The sequence below is a fragment of the Dysidea avara genome, chromosome 15 (assembly GCF_963678975.1).
Source record: "Dysidea avara chromosome 15, odDysAvar1.4, whole genome shotgun sequence".
NCBI lineage: Eukaryota > Metazoa > Porifera > Demospongiae > Dictyoceratida > Dysideidae > Dysidea > Dysidea avara.
The window spans coordinates 5,280,170-5,303,245 of record NC_089286.1 but is presented as its reverse complement, the minus strand read 5'-3'; the positions used below and the strand labels follow the sequence as shown (position 1 = coordinate 5,303,245).

General features: G+C 37.2%; 2 protein-coding genes across 3 annotated transcripts; one reads left to right on the top strand and one right to left on the bottom strand.

Annotated features, from left to right (window-relative positions):
* Positions 1-590: 590 nt before the first annotated feature.
* Positions 591-9,385, bottom strand: LOC136245230 (uncharacterized). Its single transcript, XM_066036723.1, has 3 exons — positions 9,349-9,385; positions 830-1,923; positions 591-761 (listed from the first exon to the last, which is right to left on the bottom strand). Exons 1-3 carry the CDS (start codon positions 9,383-9,385, stop codon positions 591-593), a joined length of 1,302 nt encoding a protein of 433 aa, XP_065892795.1.
* LOC136245108 (TBCC domain-containing protein 1-like) lies at positions 832-20,789 on the top strand. 2 transcript variants are annotated; one of them, XM_066036630.1, is made up of 14 exons: positions 832-2,064; positions 10,849-10,949; positions 11,013-11,441; positions 11,995-12,028; positions 13,881-13,959; positions 14,233-14,384; positions 14,520-14,692; positions 16,024-16,152; positions 16,420-16,539; positions 17,880-18,058; positions 19,239-19,333; positions 19,382-19,437; positions 19,483-19,576; positions 20,373-20,789. In XM_066036630.1, coding segments are annotated over exons 3-14 (1,173 nt in total). In that variant the 5' UTR covers positions 832-2,064; positions 10,849-10,949; positions 11,013-11,439; the 3' UTR covers positions 20,433-20,789. The 2 variants fall into 2 exon arrangements, with proteins under 2 accessions (XP_065892702.1, XP_065892701.1); XM_066036629.1 differs by having other exon boundaries at positions 842-2,064; positions 16,417-16,539; positions 20,373-20,785.
* Positions 20,790-23,076: the final 2,287 nt, after the last annotated feature.

The window sequence follows — 23,076 nt, the reverse complement described above, 5'->3', positions numbered from 1 at the left end:
GTAGGGAAAAAGATAATCTGCAGCGAATAAAGGTGATCATAACATTATATTGCTGATTCTTCTTTGTAGCAAGGAGTGAGGCTAATCTTTTGTAGGTGGTTTCTGCAGGCTTGCTCATTCCTCCCAAAGCTGAGAACACAAGAGGTGTGAATGATGCCCTTTCAATTTCACGCACACGTTGTTCGTAAGTCCTACGCTTTTCTCGATCATGAGACCGAAAGCAACTGGCAAGAGAATTGCAGCGATTTGTGTTGGCCAATGGATCAAAAACACGAACATCAAAATAAGCTTGCTGATGATGAACACCCCAGAATCCTTGAGCTCTCACATCCAAACGAGCACCACATTCAGTATTTGCAGAGCGATGAAAAAATCGTTCACTAGAGACAGGCTGCAAAGTAGGCTCAGTGGCTACATTTGGACAAACTTCTGACATTAACTGGGCTGTAATATCTCTAACTTCGTTATGGCGTAATGTTGGATAACCACCATGGGAACAGGTAAAAGCATGTTCAACTGTAAACGAAGTCCCACAGATACACTCAGTAGGCAGATGGAGTAGAGGCCAGCCATAACGGAGGCAAACAACATCACGGCTTATGCAGAGCAAACCCATGCTCATCAATCGGTAAAGCAGTCAACCAGCTGGATGCTCCCTTCAAACAAGCAAATTCCCTAGCACGCTGCAGATCCAGAGAAAGCTGGGGATGAAGAGCAGAAGCCAACTCTTCACAGCTGCGACGGTTCTTAAGATAAATTTCCTGCAAACAAATTGCTTATCAAGTTCAGTGACAGTGAACTCAGTTATCTGTTCAATAAGGAGAGATACCAGGGGACCAGTCACTTTCTGTGAAGAATCAAACTGAGCAACAGATGACGCACATGGGTTAATAATGCCGAGACCACCCAAGTGTGAAGGCAATGACAGTAATTGTCTCTCAAGATCACTAAATACACATTTACCAGTTAAGGTGGGCAAGAAATGCAAACGGATATTTTGTTCCAAAGGGGAAAGTGACTCAGAAATATTGGACAAAGTTCTGGAGAGATAAATCCATCTTCCAAACAATCCATGAGTAAGAGCAGAAAACGCAGCATGTGGCTGTGAAGTAGCAAATTCACACAACTTAGACAGTTCATCAGACCACTCTTTAACCTTCCCATTCACATATGATTCAACAAAGGCAGGAGATCCCAAAGCAGAACCAAGGTAGCGTTTTCCCTCAGTAGTGATTTGAATGCCAGTGTCTGTAAAAATTGAATGTGCCTGCACAACATGCTTCTCCTTAACAATCAGAAATGTTTTAGCTGAGTTAACAAAATAGCCATATTGGGGTCCAATATCACATAACATATTCCACCAGGATCTCAAATTAGTAAGAAGACCTGCTGCTGCAGCATCATCCGCATACCACACCTGCTTAATATGGCCATGCAAACAGTTAATCATTGGAACTAAGGCCAAGGCATACATAGCCATGGCCAAAGGATCTCCCTGTGTAGTACCTTCACGTGATAGAATGGTCTCACCCCCAACAAAGAGTTTGGCATCAGTACGATAAGTATTTATGACAATATTCAACAAGACAGGACAAACAGATGGAATGTTGACTAAAGCAAGCTGGCGATTCAAATTATTAAAGGCATTAGAAGCATCCACTAATAAAGTAGCCTGAGTAGAACTGTCATCAAAAATGTGTCTCAAAGCATGGACAGCAGATTCACAGCCAGATGGTTGACCAGCACATAGTTGAAGAGAACCAGCAGATTTTTGTATCTCCACACTAGTCACTGAAAGGATAGTTTTACTTATGATTCTTCTAACAACTTCACCAACACCAATTGGCCGAACTCCTGGATTTTTATCCAGAGCAATTAGATGACAAGCAGTATAAGCCTCCAAACCAGATGGATCCACAAATTCTGTACATAGGTGTCGAGCAAAAGAAGCTAAAGCATTACATATATCAGCAGAGGCACTATGATAGGAAGTACAGATACGTCAAAAGAAGCTAAAGCATTACATATATCAGCAGAGGCACTATGATAGGAAGTACAGATCATGTACGTATGGAGTGTATTATCATAGATACAATAATGTATGAATATTAGGGGTGAAACGAATATTAAATTTTAGGTATTCGAATATTCTTCAAATTAACGAACGAATTATTCTTTAAGAATTTTCTGTATAATTAGGTGCTTGAAAGGGACAAAATCACTTTGATTACTACTAAAACGTTAAATGTTAAAAAAGAAAAGTCCTTTACATGTATTATTAAGATGAAAAATCTTATATTTTAAAATGACAGTTTTCAGTTGTCAAAATGTTTTCAAGGTTAAATGTGTACATTATCCGAATAACGAATATTCGTACTATTCGTTTCAGCCTTAATGAATATCCCTACTGTGCATTGAGTGTAGCACAGTAGGCCGGGATATTCACTTCTTATTGTTTTACAGTATTTGGACATTACGTACTACTCTGATCCAGCTTGTTTCAGTACTTTTTATTGCAGCATTATACACTGTCCCTAACCTAATTTAAAACTCCTATTTTTTCTTATACTTGTATAATAGGCCAGTAGTAAGGCCACTAAAAAAAGCCCACTAAATTCTCTGTCTCTCAGGCATATTTTCGGGCGGGCGGTCCATTTCCTTTGGTTAAGCCATTATTTTGCCTGGAACAACCATAATAAGCTGCATAAAACGGGCGTAGGGAGGGGGTGGGGTGTTCCAAGGGGTTCAGGAACTCCCCCCCTGTAAAATATAGACTTGTGAGTTTACAGCAGGACCCCATAACACACACCATCTAGTGTGGCAGGACAAAATGAGTGTGTAATAGTGTATGGTACAGCACAACAACTGATAAAGCTTGCATTTATCTCTCAGGGAAGGATTTACAGAGGTAATATAAACCCTCTTTTAAAAGATCGATATACTCTAATAGAGCAGTCAGGTAATTACTCTAATAGAGCAGTCACCTATACTCTAATAGAACATGCTCCATTAGAGGAGTTTTTCAGAAATTCTAACATTAATGGAAAACTGCATGAGCATGACCTATTGACCTTATATTGCTATAGCTTTGGTGTGTAGTGTTTAAAGATATAGAACTCCAGCTAGCAAGCTTAATTTATCACTTGGGCATACAAAATGAATCCATGCTATGCATATTTATAGAATGTTTTGATTGTAAGTCATTCCATTTGTATCAGTGGATTCATGTTTCCTATACCAGTGGTATAACTATCATTTACAGATAGCTATATATGTGTCTCTATGTATTATGCTGTCTGTTTCCACTATGCATACATATCTAGTACTAGCTTCATTCCAGGGGCACTTATATGCATTATAGTAATTAATTTACTTTTTTGTATACTGAAATAATAGCAATTTGCTGAGTTTTGATTCATTAAAATATTGAAAGTCTCTCAATGGCTGGGGGTTGCGCCCCCGACCCCTGCTTCTGGTAACTCAATACTGCTGTTGGAACCTCCCTTTAAAAAATCCTGGCTACGCCCCTGTAAAAGTTGCAAAAAGAACACAAGTGAATTTGTGCAAACTTGATAGTACTGCTGACACGTGAGCTGACACTAGTGTGAGCCTGTACAGTATGCAAAAATAACCGGAAAATAATGAAAGAATGCGGAATAATGGAATATTTAGAGCTGGTGTGGGTGGTGGATGGGAAGCAAAATTTATTTGGAGTGGCATTACCTCAATACTTAAATGTAGTGATTGTAATTAGCTTTTAAAATCTCAGATTATGGAGTTCTTTCCCAGTGATTAATACCTCTCTCCCTATCCAGCAAATCAAAAAACAATTAATACTTATTTTTGGAATCATTTTGTCAACAACAATAATCATTATATCACCCTGTGTCAGGTGAAATCCAGTCATACCTCCCTGTGGTGCCTGGTTTTTGTAACTAGTATCAGGGGTGGAGAACAGTACTCAAAAGTGGGGGAGGGGTAGTGTGCTTTGCATGTGAAGCATGTCAATACTAGGGAGTCTGGGGCATGTCTGCACAGGAAAATTTTTGAGATTGAATCTGAGAGCATTTTCAGTGGTACATGTTAGGGCTGAGCGATATTACCGTTTTAGCGATATATCGCGATATTTTGAAAGTATCGATATCGCGATATTTTGTTATTAACTATCGTGATACCATGCCTATACATTACTGTCATTAAAAATCCATTTGTTATGCAGTACTTGGCTAAGAATCCTTGTAAATGATAAAGTCCACCCATCTGGTTTCCCCTGCAGAGAGGTGTGAACGCCATAACAACCTCAAAGCATGTGTTATAATAACTGTTACTGTAAACAAGGATGATAGTGGCTAGTTTGCTATCACCTATAAGGACTTCCTGCAGCAATGCTGAGCAATACACTATGTGGCACCAGCTATGATTGACTTATTTGTAAGTATCGTGAACTATTCAGTATCGTGAATAGTGGCTTTAGTATCGATCGTGATACTAAAATGGCAGTATCGCTCAGCCCTAGTACATGTTTACTTGAATATGGCAATGACTATCATTAAGATACTGTACAATTAGATACACCAGTAATTGAAGGTATTACAGACAGACTCATGCTCTTGATTACGTATAGATATATGTGTTAATGAAGACATAATTGAATTAATTGCATAGCAGGACCAACTCACATGATTCCACTGAATGTTCTATTAGAGTAGTTAGGTGACTGCTCTATTAGAGTATATTGATCTGCATTCCCAGCACTGATTCATACAGTATTCCATTTATGCATAACCTTTAGCTAGTACAAATTCCAGTATATCAAGGCAAAGTAAGTTGGCTAATGATTAGAGCAGTTGCTTTACTTTCACAACTGGGCATTGGAAAAAGTGAGGGACACTGCCCCTCCACTGTTGAAAGTGTGGGGTGGGGGGGGAGCAGTTTCCCTCTCCGCCCCCCCTGACTGGTATGCAGTGCTTCTTTATGTAGTGTTTCGTTCAGCCTTGTCAGTACCGACATGAAAGTACTGTGTTCTGCACTATTGTGGTTTTGCAAGCCCTTAGTGTGTTTCTGTAATTTGCATGAGTTGAGGAATCAATGACAGGTGGCCCTTTAGGTGTTGCCAGTTGTTCAATGCTGTTCCTGGCCTGGTGTATGTAATGTGCAGTACATGTGTGTGTGTATGTGTGGTGTGTGTGTTTGGCATTAATCGATGACGTCACTTGACATTCGCCATTTTTGTGCCTCTGCTGACACAGAGGTGTTGTGGGCCTTGCAGAGTAGTTTCCAGTGCAAATCCACACACAGAGCAAGAACATAGCTAGCACATGGAATGTGTGCTCCATGGTGATGGTGGTGGCGGTGTGTGTGTGTGTGTGTGTGTGTGTGTGTGTGTGTGTGTGTGTGTGTGTGTGTGTGTGTGTGTGTGTGTGTGTGTGTGTGTGTGTGTAGATGTACGTAATAATACAGTATTTTGTTTAAAATGCATTATATACAAGAGTTCCGCTCTTGATCTCTCCTTTCTTTCTACAGTAAGGCCACTTCAACTAAATCTTATGTTTCTCGGGCGAAATTCTGCCAAATAAAGATCGGTAGGTCGGTAAAATAAAAATAAAAATATGCTATTTTACTAGCTGAAGAGTGATATTGCGAGTCAAATGGTGGCTAAGCTACATTACGGTTGCTGTATCACTTGTGAGTAGGCAGCTATATGTTGAGATATTTAGTGTTACTTACTTTTTGAGAGCTTAAAGATAAATTTGCAACTCCTTCGTGGCATTATCACTCTTGCAAGGTGATCACGTGATTAACATAATTATTTTATACTGAAAAACATAGGGTCGGTCGGGCCCGAGAAACAAAAGATTTAGTTGAAGTGGCCTAAAGAAAAAATACAAGTAAAAAAATCTCCAAAGCTGGCCACAGCTTTGGAGTATACACATTACAAATACAAAAAGAAGTGATATCTATACCAAAGCAGCCAAGCTGTGAAAAAAGGGTGTGGCCCCAGGTTGGAAAAAATGTGAAATCCAAGGTGGTGACCGAGAAATGGCTGTGATGGTAGGTTAATGGTAAAAATTTTAAAAACGATTGAAGATGAACTTACCTAAATAGTCATTATTAAAATGTTTGCCATTAACCTACCATCACAGCCATTCCTTGGCCGCCACCTTGGTGGCTGCACTGTTTTTCACAGCTTGGCTGTTTTGGTATAGATATATCACTGATAAAACACATGAAAATCCTTATTTACAACTTCATAGTTTGCTACACTGCTTCTCTGAATACTGTGACTGCTCTATTAGAGTAATTGACTGCTCTATTAGTGTATCTTTATCTTGAACAGAAAATTGCGGCATAAACAAGGTCCTTTTAAGAAAATTTCTATTTCTAACCTGTGCTTAGAGGTTACTAACCAAATAAAAACCAGTAGTTTAAAGAAAGAACTTTCATCTACTCAGAAAAAAATGTTACCAGGAAGTACAAAAAATGTATGGAAAAAAGGTGCCGGGAAACTAAGGGTTAAAATTTCAATTATCACAAAGTTGTACCATATTATTACAGTGACTGATTAGTGCATGTGTTGAATGTACCAATAAGTAATTAATTTTATTACAACACGTGCAATTCTGCTTGTTATGCTCCAAAATTCTACCTATAATTATTATCTGCATTGCATAATTCATGCTATAAGAGCTTTTTGTTGTTCTACCATATGGATGCTATAAACTCATTTATATAATGACACAATACATGAAATTTAATCATCATCAACAATATGTTCAGATGTAAAACACTGGCATTAATGTAATTCTACATAGCTATATAATAATTATAATATTATGCACTTCACTGCTACACAATTGTTTAATTTTACTGTTTAATACTTTTACAAAAAGAAATTTTGCTGTGCTGCTAAACTACTGTACAGTGAAACCTTAGTTATCCGAACCTCACTTCTCCAGATTCTTGGTTAGCTGAACTATGGAAATGACTGATCTATTAAAGTAGTGACTGTTCTATAGGGTAGTTGAAAATATTGTTTTTTTCTTTATGCTGTTTTAAGGTTATTTATAAACAGTTTCAGAGATACGGACTTTTCAGACTTATAGACCACCCAAGGGGTTCGGATAACTGATGCAATGAGGTAATTACAATTATCATATTAAAATGGTTACATCAAGTAGGTTTACCGACTGTTCTACTACAGCATGTCATGCAATCTTTTTTATGACATGTATTTGATGTTAACGTTTCAGGACAAGTCTAGGCCTGAGTCAAATATGCTCAAAATTTTTCCCAAAATGCTTTCAGGAATTTCCCAAATTTTGCTCTTTCAGTGTTCCTATTGTGTTTGCATTATGCTCCCAAGTTAGCAAAATTTGTTATAATTATCTTGGACCATTTTAATTAGTGAATACTCTATTAGAGTATTTCAGAAGGGAGCTGTGTACGAGTGCTCTATCTACTGACTGCTCTATTAGGGAGTATCGTTCCATTTAAGCTCCATAGTTTGAAATATCCACCTAATATACCAGCATTATGCTGGCATAGCAGTCCAGCCTATTCTGGCATATTTGACACAGGCCTACTATAGATGAGTCGATTTTCGGCTTTTTTTCCCACCTATTTTCCTTTCCAGCAATTCTTTTGTTTTTCACCTATTATATATGCTATATATTTTGCTCAGCATTGATCTTTGCAAATGATCATTTCTAAGTGAAAAGCTACAATTTCCTTTAAACTGACTGTTCTATCAGAGTACAGCTAGTATCTTGTTGATCTGTGCAAGAAGCTAGCTAATATTGCTTATATAACATATGGGATTGCTACTTGTTTTCCCGTAACAATTAGGGCAACTATATACTAGATGTGAAAATAAATACCTTTCGAAACCACTTCCTTTTTTACAAGTACACGAAAAAATTTGGAATTTTCAACTAGAGTAGGGACCATAGCACATCGATAAAAAGTACTGAAACAAGCTGGAGTAGTGCACAATATTAAATCACAGTAAAACAATAAGAAGTGTTATATCCCTACTGTGCATTTCTGTTATGGCATCTTGAGCACAGTAGGGATATAACACTTCTTATTGTTTTACTGTGATTTAATATCATGCACTACTCCAACTTGTTTCAGTACTTTTTATCGATGTGCTATGATCCCTACTCTAGTTGAAAATTCCAAATTTTTTCGTGTAATTGTTTGTTAACTTTTTGTGAATAATTTTATTATGACTGGTGAACCCACGCATACCGCATCTGAAATGGTGCTGTGCGCCCCAGCTATATCAACTATTGTCTGAAAAGTGAAGTATCAATTATGCTTCATTGTCAGCTATATTTAACTCGTTACACAGCATTTCGAATCAAGAACTGTTCGAAAAGCACCTCTACAAGCCATGCATACCAAAAGAAAGAAATAGTGCCGCGTGCCCAAATTATATTAACTATTGTATGAAAAGTGAAATATCCATTATGCTTTGCTGTCGGCTAAGTTCAACCCGTTACACAGCAGTACGAATCAAGAACTGTTTGAAAAGCACCTCTGCATTCATAATAGCCACTATGAAAAATACGGACGATTTCCATTTCGAAAGGAAGCCACAAATATAGTTTACTGTTGTCATTCTTTTTTTGGAATGACCTTCTTTGCTGATTATTGTTGTAGGACATGTACCATATAGCAGTTTGGGCAAATTTTATTTTCCAGTGACTACTCGTTGTAAACAAGTCAACTTGTAATACACTACTTGTATTGAAGGAACCTTTGGAAGAGAATAATTTGGTGGATTGCATGTTTCATGGCCATGTAGTTTTGTATTTTGTTCTAGCTATAACCAGGTTGTTTAGTAGAGTGATGGCAAACTACTGCAGCATGGACACTTCTGTGTATGGTATTCAGCCACTATTGTAGCAACAATGAAAATATACCATGCCATTAGAGGTGCACCTATATGACTTTTAGCCGACATTCGGATAACCTTAATTTTATCAAGCCAATAACAAAAAAGCTCTGATATGGTAGCATAGACATTTTCTCTGATAATTTGCACTTATAAAGTGACATTAATCATCAGTTGGCCTTACATAAACAGGTGTTACTAGGATATTACTAGAGTACGAGTGCCCTTAAATAGATGTTTATGTATATCTGTATCTGTTGCTTGTTTACGCATGGTGTTGATCCGATGTTGATATGCACAAACAAACCTGATATAGCCAAAACTGATTTGATTATGGTACACCTCTGGTGTAGCCCCCAAAATTAGCCAAATCATGCACTTTTTCATAAAAGCATGAAACTTTCCACATAAACAGTTTTCCACATGACATGCATTTTTTGGTATAGTACCATCACAGTTTTGACCTTTGGTGACCTTTATGGCCATTTTTGCCCAGAAATTTGATAATTTCTGTCTTTAGCCCCCTGAGGCAGTAATTGATGTGTTAAAATGTGATACCAAAGTAAAGATCTTGTTGAACGAATCAACTTGGTTTTTAATAGGTAATTCCATTTTGGAGTTTGATTGCTTTTATTAGCCGCAAAATTCTGTTAGTTTACTTGCCCTTGGGGTATAAATTATCCATGCAGATTGGTAAATTATCTCAAAATTTATGGGTATAATATAAGTGATCATAACTTTGGAATGAATTTGCCTATTAACTTCAAATAAAAACAAAGTTGTTTTGTTCAACAAGATCTTCATTTTGGCACTATGTTTTAACAAGTTAATTAATGTCTCAGGGAGATAAGACAAAAAAAGGATCAAATTTCCGAACAAAAAATGGCCATAAAGGTCACCAAAGGTCAAATCTGCGATGGCACTATATCAAAAATTTTATGTCGTGAGATGTACTACTTATGTGGAAAGTTTCATGCTTTTATGAAAAAGTACATGATTTTTGCTATACTACTACAGTGTACATGCCATGCTTCTGATCTCAAAACAAAACTCTTTTAAATGATGTTCCTACCTTACTTGCCATATGCATACTGATGTCATACAGTATGGTAGTACTGTATATTAGGGATCATGAAAGTTTGGGTTTTTCTGGCCAAAAATATCACCCAATAACCAGCCTCACAATACCATCCTTTCGCCTTGGCAGTATTGGTTAAGTATAATCAAACCCAAAAGTGCCTTCAATATGGGCGGGTGCATATAAAATGTCCCAATCATCATAGCAAGAGTTATAATATTTGTATTGAACTCTTGATAAAAGAGACCACGCCCTTGGATCTTCTTGTTTTAAAACCTTGGCTTTGCCTTGTTTTTAAAATCCATATAAAGATCCTTGTCTCTAACCTACAACTAGCGTATGCACAGTTTGAATGTGCTATGTTCCTGTATGCAAATTAATTCCAAGTAAATCTATTTGAATTACCATTCTCTTTGTTATTAATAAAAGACATGTTATGATGACTGAATAGTTGAATATCATTTTATTTTCAACTCTTTTGAGATTACTTAGTTTCTTTCTTTACGAGTATAAAATGTTGAGTGTGTGTACCTGATTGTGTGAGGATGAGGCATATCACATCACTTTATGATGATGGACTAAATAGTTATTGTATGGATATCCTGTCTACATACACACGTACACATTATAGTGGTCTGTTATTATGTCACATCCTAGTGACTGTGTATTGTATATGGTGTTGGCCATACTTTAGGTGTTCTATGCATTCCACACAGACTTTGCAAAGCAGTAGTACACATGCTACCAAACATACAGGCATTTAAATGTACATTTAATGTGTTAACTTTGTTATCATCCTAATACTGTATATGTGTAACTGTACCATTCTGTTAATTGTTCCTGCAAGCACCATGTATGGTCGGTTTTGTAGTTACTTTGAGACCTATGGCACCATACCAGAACTAAGTGTTGGACAAACTGAAGAGAAATTTGCAGCATTAAGGAAAGCTGCTGATGGTGCAATATCTAAAGGTGAATATAATATTGTTTTATATCATCTGTATCATTACTGTCTGCTATTAATGTGTTCTATAGAGAGTGCTAGGAAGAGGTTATCTGTTGAGCTACTCAAGTTTGTATTGTTCCTTTACATACAAAATGCTCCACGTGTCTCCCTCAAGTCATCCATTGTAAATGACCAGTATCCTTAACAACATTGTACTTGTACTGTATGTTGTTGTATAGCAGTCCTGGTGTTCACATATTCCCTGCGCTGTTGGACCTAATATTTTAGAACAAATGTCTGTGTATAAAAGCAACTTCGAATAAGCTTCTATCTTGATTATAAGCTGGGCAGCTTCCAGCACATTTGGAAAACAAATACCTGGTCTTAAATATAGGCCAGGGCTATTATGGAATCTACTGTTAATGTTTTAATTCTTTCTCTTGCTGCTGTTGTTTCTTCAAACTTATTAACATTTTAAATAAAGCTATCTGAGAGTTGAAGGTGCTATGAGTAATCATGTGAGTAGTCTGTGAGTTCATGTGCATGACAAGTATGTATCATACAACTGTTTTCAAACCAATCATTTTAGGCCTTGACTAGTGTTTAATCAAATTCAAGTCATTATTATTATAACAATATGCATAGAAAACCTACATATACACAGTTGACTACTAAAACAAGTATATAGTAGTCAACTGTGTATATGTAGGTTTTCTATGCATACTGTTAATGACTTGAATTTGATTAAACACTGGACGTCACCTGGATTTATCCTAAATAAAGGCCCAGTCTCAAATTAAGATCCTATATGTGTTTGTTTACAGGGTGGGTCAATAATGCTGTGTAGAAAATAAAAGTCCGGGCTTTTATTTAAGTGAAGAAATACAGTATGCCATATTTAATTAACCATTAAGCTTGCATTTTATAATCTAAGCTATTACAGCATATGTTATTTCTCTGTGTTGCTCTAAACTTTTCTGGTTATTGCTGTCAAGTATGTAAAAATGTGCAATTCCAGTGATCAGGCTGAAGTGGTATGTACATATTGTTTTTATCCTGACCATGCACCAGGTGGCCTTCCGCGGACTTGGAAAGAAAATCAAAAGTGAGAACAATTGTGTTGTTTGTGTGCATGTATCTTATGTGTGTGCATGGTTGTTGTTGATTGTCGTTAGCATCAGGATGGGGAAATTTTTGCTTGGTGAAAGTTTCACTGTCAAGATGATTCGTGGTAAAACTTTTGCGTTATACACCTGTACGTTGCTTAAAATTGTAAATAGCACATAGTAAAATTATTTATCACTTACCATAACGGTGAAGGTTTTGGTGGGCAAAAGTCTACGTTTTTCGTGGTTTCAAAGCAAACCACAAATGTTTCTCCTGCCACATAGATTTTATTTTGTATACCACATATCTGTAAAATTATCCTTTTGTCGATATTGTGTAAACAGTATTGCTTACTTCTGAGGCTGGTAAGTGAATTAGGGGTGTATACTGTATTGGTTCATCATGCAAGGTAGTTGATTTTGCCGTCTTCCTGCAAAGCTTTTTAACTGGCTTCACTGGCTTCACTGGCTTCACTGGCTTCACTGGCTTTGGAAGTTATGGTTAACCTTTCTTGCACACACTTTAGATAATCTAGTAGAGGTTAGTAAGTTGTTGGGCTACAGGGTATACTGACATCACTAACTACACCCACACAATAGCTCTATAGTCATGTAATGGAATATATGAGTTTTCAATATGTGAGGTGATGCCATGTGTAAAGGAAATCCTCCATTGTGTGGGTGGATGACATTCCATGTGATCACAGGTAGATGTGGTTGTTTTACTAATAATGTTTGGCCATGGTAATACAGATTTTAAAGAATCTGTATTTGATTTCCTTTAATGTTATTATTTGCTTTACCATTTGGGCACTTGAGGGTGTACACAGCTAGCACTAGCCTAGGAGCCGAAGCATATAGATCTTTGATCAAGTGAAATGGGACAAATTAACACCTAGAAGGGCTGAATTAATGCCAACCCATCATGACTCGATCAGATTTCCACTAAGTGCCTTACTCAAAAGGTATAGATATAACTGCGTAATTGCAAAATGGTGCAATTTTCTTTCGTTTAGTAAATATCAAGCAAAAAGTACATGTACTAAATAAGAAAATAGCGAGAGCTTGTGTAATACTGGTAGCAAACATTAGTAGGCATATTGGTGCAAGCCACAACTATGGATTTGCTGATCTCTTAATTACGTTTGTACTGGTAGATTACACAGTACGTTTTATATTTACAGAAGTTCATGAGCTTTGTATATAAGACACTTTTAGGGGTGCCCATTGTATATCACTTAAGTTAGGGTCTTCGTTATTTGGCTCTACCTGTAGGGTAGATAAACTACCTAGTAGATAAACTACCTACGTGTGTGATATGATATTGGAAGAAAATATAAATGAGTAATCCTGTGATGTTTGGAGGCTACTACAGTAAGGTAGAAACATGGGGTGGGATTGCTAACTAGTCGGTAACCTGTGGTCTCACCTGTGGTCTCACCTGTGGTTGTGGATACATTGAGCAGATAAAAATTGGCAAGATGTACTGTAGCCTTACTGTTAGCTTACTTTCTGGTTCAAGCCTGGCATCATTGGCATTGATACAGATGTGTAGTACTGACACTATAAATTCTTCAAGCTGGCAGCTACAGCTCCGTCTCATTCTTTCTTCATCTGGGGAGACATATTTAGAACATGGAGCCTCAGTAATTAATTTGTGGATAGTCCTTGTCCAAATTGGTTAAGGGTCTGCATAGTGTAGAAACCTTGTGGCATGATAATGAAATTATATACGTACTTGTACGAATGTAGGAGAATTATGTACATATTTATTAACATACTCTAATACTATGATGGTATAATTGTGTAGTTAGATCTTTATCATGTTCACTTGTGATCACCTTCCTATAGTGGACAGAGGAACACAGTCACTTGTTATTCCTCACTTCACATTTGTCTGATATTGTACAACTACTAACAGACCCTACAGGTTAGTAGTAACTATTCGTTCATAGTATAATTTTATGAGTGTAGTGTTTGTGTGTGCATGTGTGCGTGCGTGTGGGTGTGTCTGCAGGATTACACATTCCAAACGCTTCTATAGGCTTCATTGTCATTCAGTTGTGAGGCTTGAGGTGTGTGTCCCTCTGTTCATTCCTTGTGCACATACGTACATGTGTACATGCAATAACAAGAGACAAAATATTTGTATAAAATACATTATGAACTGTTGGTAGTATTGTTCACTTGTTGTGATCAACAGAAGGTGGACCTAGTGATAGTGTAATTACTGAAGAGGGTGTGGCTGCTCTGGACTTGTTGATTGGTGGATCTTCTGCTGACAAGCAGGGGGTATGTTCTGTGTCATCTTTAGCAACCACACCTAGCCAGGTCTCCAAGTCAGGCTATTCAAAGGTGAGCTGTAAAAATATACTATACATTGTGTGCTGTGAAACTGGAAATCAAATATATTTTTTATGTCCATTTGTTACTTTTAAATGTGTAGGTGAAATACATGTTTGTCACATTGTACTTATATTATTGTTTTAGATATCTTGCAAGTTTTCATCCTCATTGTTTGAGGTGTGGTTGAAGAGTCACTTGACCATTAGTCCTCATGGGATTATATCATTACGCAGTCATGACCGAGACTCTTCTAGTATTGTGTACAAGTCTGATGGTAAAGGACGTGTCATCTCTAATACTCAACTAGCTCCCTGCAGGTGCTGTTTTCTACGTATGTACATGTAATTGGGTTAGCCAGCTCTTTGTCAAACCTATATGTTAAACCATTGTTCATATATACTGCTGTATGCTTGCACCACAAGCACACAATGTATAATGTGTTAACAGTGTAGGTGCTTAATAAGACAGTACTGTAATTGTAGTCGTGATGGGTGAAATAACCTGTACAATGTTATGGCCGCTGGTTTAGGTAGTGGACGCTTCTTTGGCTAGGGATATCAATGTGTTGAAGTGCTTGTGTGGTTGTATTTTAGGTGCTCACATATGGGAGGAGATGGGGTGGGAACTAGCTAGGGCTCACGATGGATGATACTTGTGATAGCAAGCTCCATATCTGTAACATACACTGTAATAGCACCAAATCTCTTGCTTTTATAACATTGTCAGGCAGTCAGAGCAAACAACTAGTTACCCCAGTCCACCAGAGTACTGTGTGGGCTTTTACATCCTGTACCTACACAACTGTGTCTCCAGAAAACAGACCTGTGGCAAAGTTAGTGATGGAAATTGTTAGCCACATAAAAACAGCATAAACTCCTGTCTTGATTATAATCTGGGGGGTTCCAGCACATTTGGAAAATAAACGCCAGGTCTTAAGTAGAGGCCTGGGCTATTAATGACTTTAATTCTTTCCTTACTGCTGCTGTTTCAAATTTAATATTAAGTGTAGAGCCATCTGAGAAATTAAGGTGCTACAAGTTGGAGTTCCATGCATGCAGATATGTATATCACTAAAACTGTTTATTTCTCCCAATCATTTTGGTGCACTGTTTATGTAGTCAATACTGTAAAAGTTCTTTATGTTTACCATTACAATAATAGTTGTGCCACCATGGCTTGAATTTGATTAAACCCTGGGTGCTACTCCTATCCAAAATAAATATATCTATAGTCTCAAATAAAGTCTCTGTTTATAGGCCAAGTCAAAATTGCTGGGAAAGAAACAAAAGCACAGTGGAATATCCATGTAGTGCAGTGTTATTTTAACATGTGGCTTGTTTTCCAGATCAGGTCGTGATGTATGTGTGTGTTTTTTATTGGAATATCTCAATCTCAATATACTGTCAGTTTGAAACTAATACTGACAGTATAGATCTGATTGTTATTAAGAATGAATATTCATGTCTTTCTTTATTCATTTTTTCATATTCATTTCTTTCTGATTGTTATTAAGAATGAATATTCATTTCTTTATGTTGATAAGTGCAGTAGGGTCAAACTCCAGCATGTGGTGTAGTATGTGTGTTGTGTGTTATATGTATCGGTCATCAACCAGTAATGATGGTTTGTAATATTTCCTTCACTACAGACATCAGTGTATGCTGATTGCTAACTTATCAAATCAGACGATGGCCCTACAAGATGATCAACTGTGTTTTGCCCACATCAGAGTACAATCATGTTACCATAGCAACATTTACATCATGGCTCCAGTAAGGTAATATCATAGCACTATTAATATCTCATCGTTCATTGTATTATAACAAAACAACTTATGTTACCGACAACACTTCCATGTACATAATATTATTAATTATTTCTTTGGTATCTGACTAGCATATTCATAGCTAGAATTTGAAAATATGTTTTTAATACATTATTGTCTCTAGTAGTACTGCACCGTAAATCCTCTGTACCCGTAATGGAATATCCTTACTTTAAGTCATATTAATGTATTCACATATGTATCTTATCTCTGTAGTAGTATGAGGTTGGAGAGGTGTATCAATTGTACACTGGTATTGGGGGCAGTACAGAGTACTGTAGTCATCAACAAGTGTGAGAATGTTACTGTAGTCACAGTGTGTCAATCATTACATATCAGGTGAGCTATATGAGTGTGTGTCAAGGAGGTATGTGTCATTATCATTGTGTACTTATTTAAGGTTCTGTATTTTAAAATTTATGCTTTTCGTGGATTGGCAGCTATCCGCAAAAATCCTCTCCCCCCCCCAACCAAAATACACAGTTTAGTCAAACTGGCATTGTTGAATGCATAAAGATCGTGAAGAAGTGATCCCCCTCGAAATTTCAAATGATGTTCATCTGCAAAATATTTCTCCCTCAAAAATATTCTTATTGTGTACTAGTATTTTAAAAAAAATTGTCAATTATAAAAAATGAAGTAGGGATCTATGCAATAAAAAGTAATGAAACAAGATGAACGATGGTATTACAGCATAACCCGGTGAGAAAGGTCCCTACTTTGGCACATTCTTTTAAAATACTAGTTTGTTAATTTTTTTGTTGTAGCTCAGGGACTGTTCTATTAGAATATCATAAATGCATGACTGTTGTATTAGAGAATCTTGAGTTAGACAAAGGGTGTACACCTAGCTACACCAATAAGGTCTTGTTTTCTGTTGAGCAAATAGCTGGATTGTGAAGAGTTGTGGTCTCCATACTCTATTGCGATTAGTCAACCTAGATGGGTATAGTCACAAACCTTAGTCTGACGGTGCCTGCTCTTTTGCATGGTGCATATCCCAATAGCGAAGTTGCAGATATCTAGCTAGTGTACCTCTTATAAGCACTTCAAAAATCCAGCTCTGAAATAATTATGGCATCTAAATGTGCTACTGAAATAAAGTGTTGATACGGAAAATAATGCCTCGATAGGATTTCATTGGATGAAGAAGACAAGCAGCCTGATTGAAGATAAAAGAAAAGACAAGGCGCAGAGGGCATATACTCCTCAGAACCCCAAAAGGCACATCTTCACTCATGAGTTTGTTATTGTGGCGTAAAATGGTGACCGTGTGCTGCTTTGTTTAGCCTCTAGCTTTGCGACTGTGATCAGTCAGGCAGTAAGTCTAAAATTCGAGTTTTGGCGATTTTAAAAAATTCTATATCTGGCCACCTGTTAGTGTTTTGTTATATGTTATGGTGTATTATATATCATATGAACTAGTACTATTCCGTAAAGGTGATTTTCGTCATGTAAGATGTTTCTAGGGTGCTTTTCAAAGGCAGAATTTTGGGCAGCGTGTGAAATTTTCAGCCCAATTCCTACTTACACGGTACTACTGTACCGTTTGATTATTTGTATCTGATTAAAGGTATTCTACCCTCTTAGGCCTGTGGTTCACCTTTGGTGTTGTGTTTTACAGAACAGATACATATAAACCTCTTTATGTAATGATGGTCTCCCCTTTTCCCATCTAGTTCATCTTGTCACTGCAAGTTTCACTTGTGTGTCACTCATAATCCACTGATTTTAGGGGGCAACTCTCACCTGAGCTTTGGCCCCCACAATACTAACTATCACAAACTGGAGGATCACATTAGACACTGTGGACTCCACCCCTATCCTAACCACTGGAACACACCTACCATTGTTGGAGGTACATACACTACTTGAAAGGGGTGGCATCATTGCTGAATGATGTATTTGTATGAATAATTGTAAACCCAAACATAGTGCTCATGGGTATATGTAATGCTTGCTTTGATACGATGTGTTGGAGTAAGGATACTTAGGGCTCTAGGAGGCATGATTGGTGATGGATTTATGCTTTGTGGCATTTTGTGCTTAATTGAGAGTTCATAATATACGTATATACGGAATCAAGAGTTGTGAACAGTTGTGGAACTTGCGTCAGGGATTGCAAGATGCTTGATGATGCATGATGACCTCCTTTATGTTACTAATGTGTAGTTTGGTGTGTGGGTATAAATGCATGGTGTGTGTGTGTGTGTGTAGTCTGAAGTGTTCATGTGGTCCAAGAAGTTGGTGTGACAGAGTGAGTTTTGTATACAGAAGTTTTCATGCATACATGCATGTATACATAGTTAACTTTGTGCTCGGCACTCCAAAATGAATGATTTTCAGCATGTAATTTCTCTCTAAAAGTTTAGTGGTTCACATACCTGCAATAATCATAGTTTTTCTCAAGACAAACCTTCAATATTACCAGGAGTGCATCAAATCCTATGGACAAGGGAGCATGTAACTCTGTACACTACCAATAAATACTACGGGAAAAATTCAAACACGGCATCCAGTGTTACTATGTATATAATTGGTTACACCATTCTTACGTGCACAGGGATACGCTAAATGGGCTGCTACTCCATCTTCTTAGCTTCAATAGGAAGATCGTCAAGTCGAAGGTAGAGCTTGGAATAGAGTAATTTTGCATGATTTCATGTGATTAGTGACTGTAGAAAGATTGTCCTGCTAAGCCTGTGCTAGTATTCCTTCGTCATGCCATTGAACTTCATTTCCATAGCTTTGCTTCGTCGCATCAGAAATGTGATGTACTTGAGCATGTGCCTCTGCATAATATCCTAATTAGGAAATTTAAAAGTTATTTATTATAGTACAGGGCAGCCATGTTTGAATTTCGCTGTTTACGGAGTTACATGCTCCCTTGTCCACATAGGATTTGATGCTCTCCTGATATTACTCTAAAAGATTTTTTTTAAATCATATGTGTACATACATATATTGTGGAGAAACTTTTTATTTAAAGTGAAGGTTTAAGCAGATATGGAGTAATTTTTTGTTGCTATGATCACCAGATCATGAGGGAGGTGTATCAGAGATATGGCAGTTGATGCCTGCTGACATGTTCTCATTGATCAGTGTACCATTTCAAGGGAAATCCCCTGCTAAGGTGAATACTTTGATGTATATGATCCAATAATGTATATCACATTCTCAGGAATCACTGTGTGATATACCGTCACCCTATAAGGAGGAAATGGAGAAGAGGAAAAAGTGATATTATTGTTAACTGGTCACTGTGGTTACCACATTGTGTAGGGTGCATAATGACTGGTTTAAACTAGTAGAACAAGCTAATTTGTCTGATGAACAAGCAGAACAATTAACAGTGAAAGCACAAGCTCAATTTCAGGTTAGCATATAGGCTTGTTTGGATGATGGAAGATGTTGTAATCAAAAGTAATTAATATGATTTGGTAAACGTGATGAAAAATGTAACATTTCTGCTGGGTATGAGTAAGAGACATAACACAATCAATTTAAAAGTGCAATCTTGAATGTGATTTAGTGTTCTAAACCTGTTTAAGCATTTTGGCTGTTGTACATAATTTGTGTACCCTAAATAGTTGTGATTTTTGAAGTGTGTCCTTTCACTCTTCATCTTCCGTGAGATGTGATGAAGCTACTTAGTTGTTTACACTTTCACCACCAAGACTCACTATGAAATAAATACATGCACATCCATTGGTCTGCTGCAACGAAACAAATACCCTACTGCAATAAAACAAACTCCTCAAAGAAGGTGATATCCAGGTTTTTATCATTAGACCCTCTTTTCACAAAGAATGAAGTGTTTATATATAGTATGTAAGTATTTACCCATTGTAATCAATACTTTATTTATAGTCTGTTCCCGTTCACCTAAGCTCTTGTTTCTTGTTAATAACTCTTGTTACAAGGGCTAGCTGCCCAAGCATTTAGTAGAGCAAGAACAAGGGAGTTATGAGGCTTCAAAAATATCCCCATTCAGGCACGAAAACATGTTTACAACATGAAAACATGCTTGTTCCTGCACACAACCATTGGAAGTGAATACATATTCACCTCTTTGATAGGGCTCAGGTGAACACATACTGACTATAGGCTTATGCCATTGTATCCAGGCACATATTTTGACAATAATTGTTCCTGCATTTCCTCCTTCACAGACATGGTTGGAAAGGACTGGTCATGTGAGGGAGCTGACTACTCTTGACCCCTCCCATTAGCATCATGTGACTACTTGATCATTAATTTTTATTCATATATTATACGTAATGTATTATACTACTGAACTGAACATCACTCAACAGGCTAGGAAAGAAAAATGTATGCTGCGTGTGTTGCAATTGTTTATGGCCATGAAAAGTTCTGTTCTTTGGAGCTTGACATTTATGTACTGGAATTTTTTATGCATTGTATCTTATAAAAATTGTTCTTCCAAAATTATTATCTAGGCTTGTAGACTGCAGATTGTTTATAAATTGTACTGTCGTATATATACACAGCATATGGTTTGATATTCAGTCACTACTGAGGTGTTATATGTATAGGCATGTAGTTAGTGGGTATGTATGTGTCTAAATTAATGGATTATATACATGTTTTTGCAGTTTTGTTATCATGTTTAGATTTTTGTGATACACCACACACAGTCAAAAATTGGAGAATTCATTGATTGGTATTATGCAGCCATGTACAGTCCTAATGTATGTTAGATGTGTTTAATACACATTGGGTTTGATGAAATAGATCACGGCAGCACAATGCAAAAATGTACACTTTTTCAGAAAATCATGAAACTTTAATAGTCGATGACATGAATCATGTAGTGGCCTTACCTGTGAATTTTGAGAATTTACCTCCCTATGGGTAATGTACACGTACACCCCAATAGACAAATTTCATAATAACAAAAAAATCTATCGTTGCCCCTGGCAACCTAAACTTTACTTTGTTTGTAGGTGTCAATGTTTTAAGTCACTTCTCCAAGTTTTAAAAGGATAGCATATATAAGTCATGAGATATGACATTTTGAAGTTGCAATTTTCCCCATACATTGTCAATGAGAGGGGCAACAGTTGCCAATTCTCGGTAATCACACAAATCATGGGAATTAAAGAATGTGATATCTTATGACCTATATATGCTATCCATTTAAAAATTGGAGAGATTATTGTTGACATTCACACAAATTATGTAAAATTGAGATATATATATATACTTTTGAATTTTTGGTTTTTGCATACATTGAAATATCTGATTTTTGTGATTGTCCAGAAGGGGCAACTGTAGCCCTCTCACATAGATATGTATGGGAAAACCACAAATTTCAAAATGTCATCTGACATATATATGCTATCCTTTCAAAATTTGGAGAAGTTACTTTATACATTATCACCTAAAACTAATGAGAAATTCAGGTTGCTAGGGGCAACAGTTATTATTATACGCTATACAGCCTTATTATGGAATTTGTCCATTACAAGGGCAGCTGCAGGTGAACTAAAGAATTTTGCAGCTATGGATTACGTTTTTACTTTGGTGTTATATGTTTTAACAAGTTAGTTAATGCCTCAAAGATTTTTTTATTGTAAACAATAAAAGGACATTGACAATAAAATAATTAACTAACACAATCTCAGGGGTTTAGACAGCCCTGAGGTGTCCCTAGGAAGAACGGCTTATGCTATTGATTGCCAAGGGGATGAAACTCATTTACTTTGCGATCCTTAAACATCACCACTAATCAAACCCCTCCCCCTGTAGTGGTGTTCCTCCCAAGTTGGAAGGAATCTCCAACAACTGTCTGTTGCCTTGTTAGTCTCGCGGCGCCCGACCCTAAAAAGAGGGTATGGTGAAACTGTGTACAAAAGTTTGGCGCTGCCGGAATGTTGGAAGCTCCAATCAGATCGCTCCATTTCAAATTGATTATGTAATGCGTACATTTCAAAAGAGGGTATCACTCTTTTCACCCTATTTCATAACCCTACAGAACTTAGACAAAAAACGGTGAACCAAAAAGGCGAAAAAAAAAGTGCAATATTGAAGGGGGATCGAACCCAGGCTCACAGTGTGATGGTCCAGTGTGCTACCGATTATACTACCGCTGCTAGCTCCCTTGATTCCCTCTTTTGTATCTTATAAATGTGACTAACGAAATAAGCTGTATATAGTAAGAAGAACCTAACCCTAAAGGTGAAGAAGAAACCAAAGCTGAACTCTAACCCTAACGCTAACGCTACTAGACGCTTCCCCTAAAGTCTACTACTCGTGGCAACTATTTGACGCTTCCCCTAAAGTCTACTACTCGCGGCAACTACTGGACGCATCCCCTAAAGTCGACTACTCGTGGCAACTACTAGATGCGTGCCCTAAAGTCGAAGAGAGAGAGCAACAACTACAGTAGGAAGTCTGGATGCTTTTGAGCTTAATATTACGTAAGGGTTATGAAAGGTGGTGAAAAGAGTAAAGGTTAATTACATCCGGTGACTCTGCTGCTTTAACTCATTGAGAAAACAGCCATACAATTCCGTTGGGCTCGTTTTAATGTTGAATAAATAAAGTAGCGCTATTGGTTTGGTGATGCTGTAAGCGGATCTGGTTGAATGGATGTTGTGACGTAAACAGTGCACTTACGTAACACGTAAAACGTCATCCAATAAACATTCCAGAGCAACTTTTTGTACACAGCTTCACCAGACCCTCTTTTTAGGGTCGGGCGCCGCGAGACTATTGCCTTGTAGACTTACAATGTAAGGATGATCCTTAGATATTGGGCTCTGCAGGGGTCTTACAATCCCCTTTACTCTTAGTAGTAAAGTCAATTGTGTCATGTGTTGTAATATTACACTTGGAATTACCTGCAGCTGC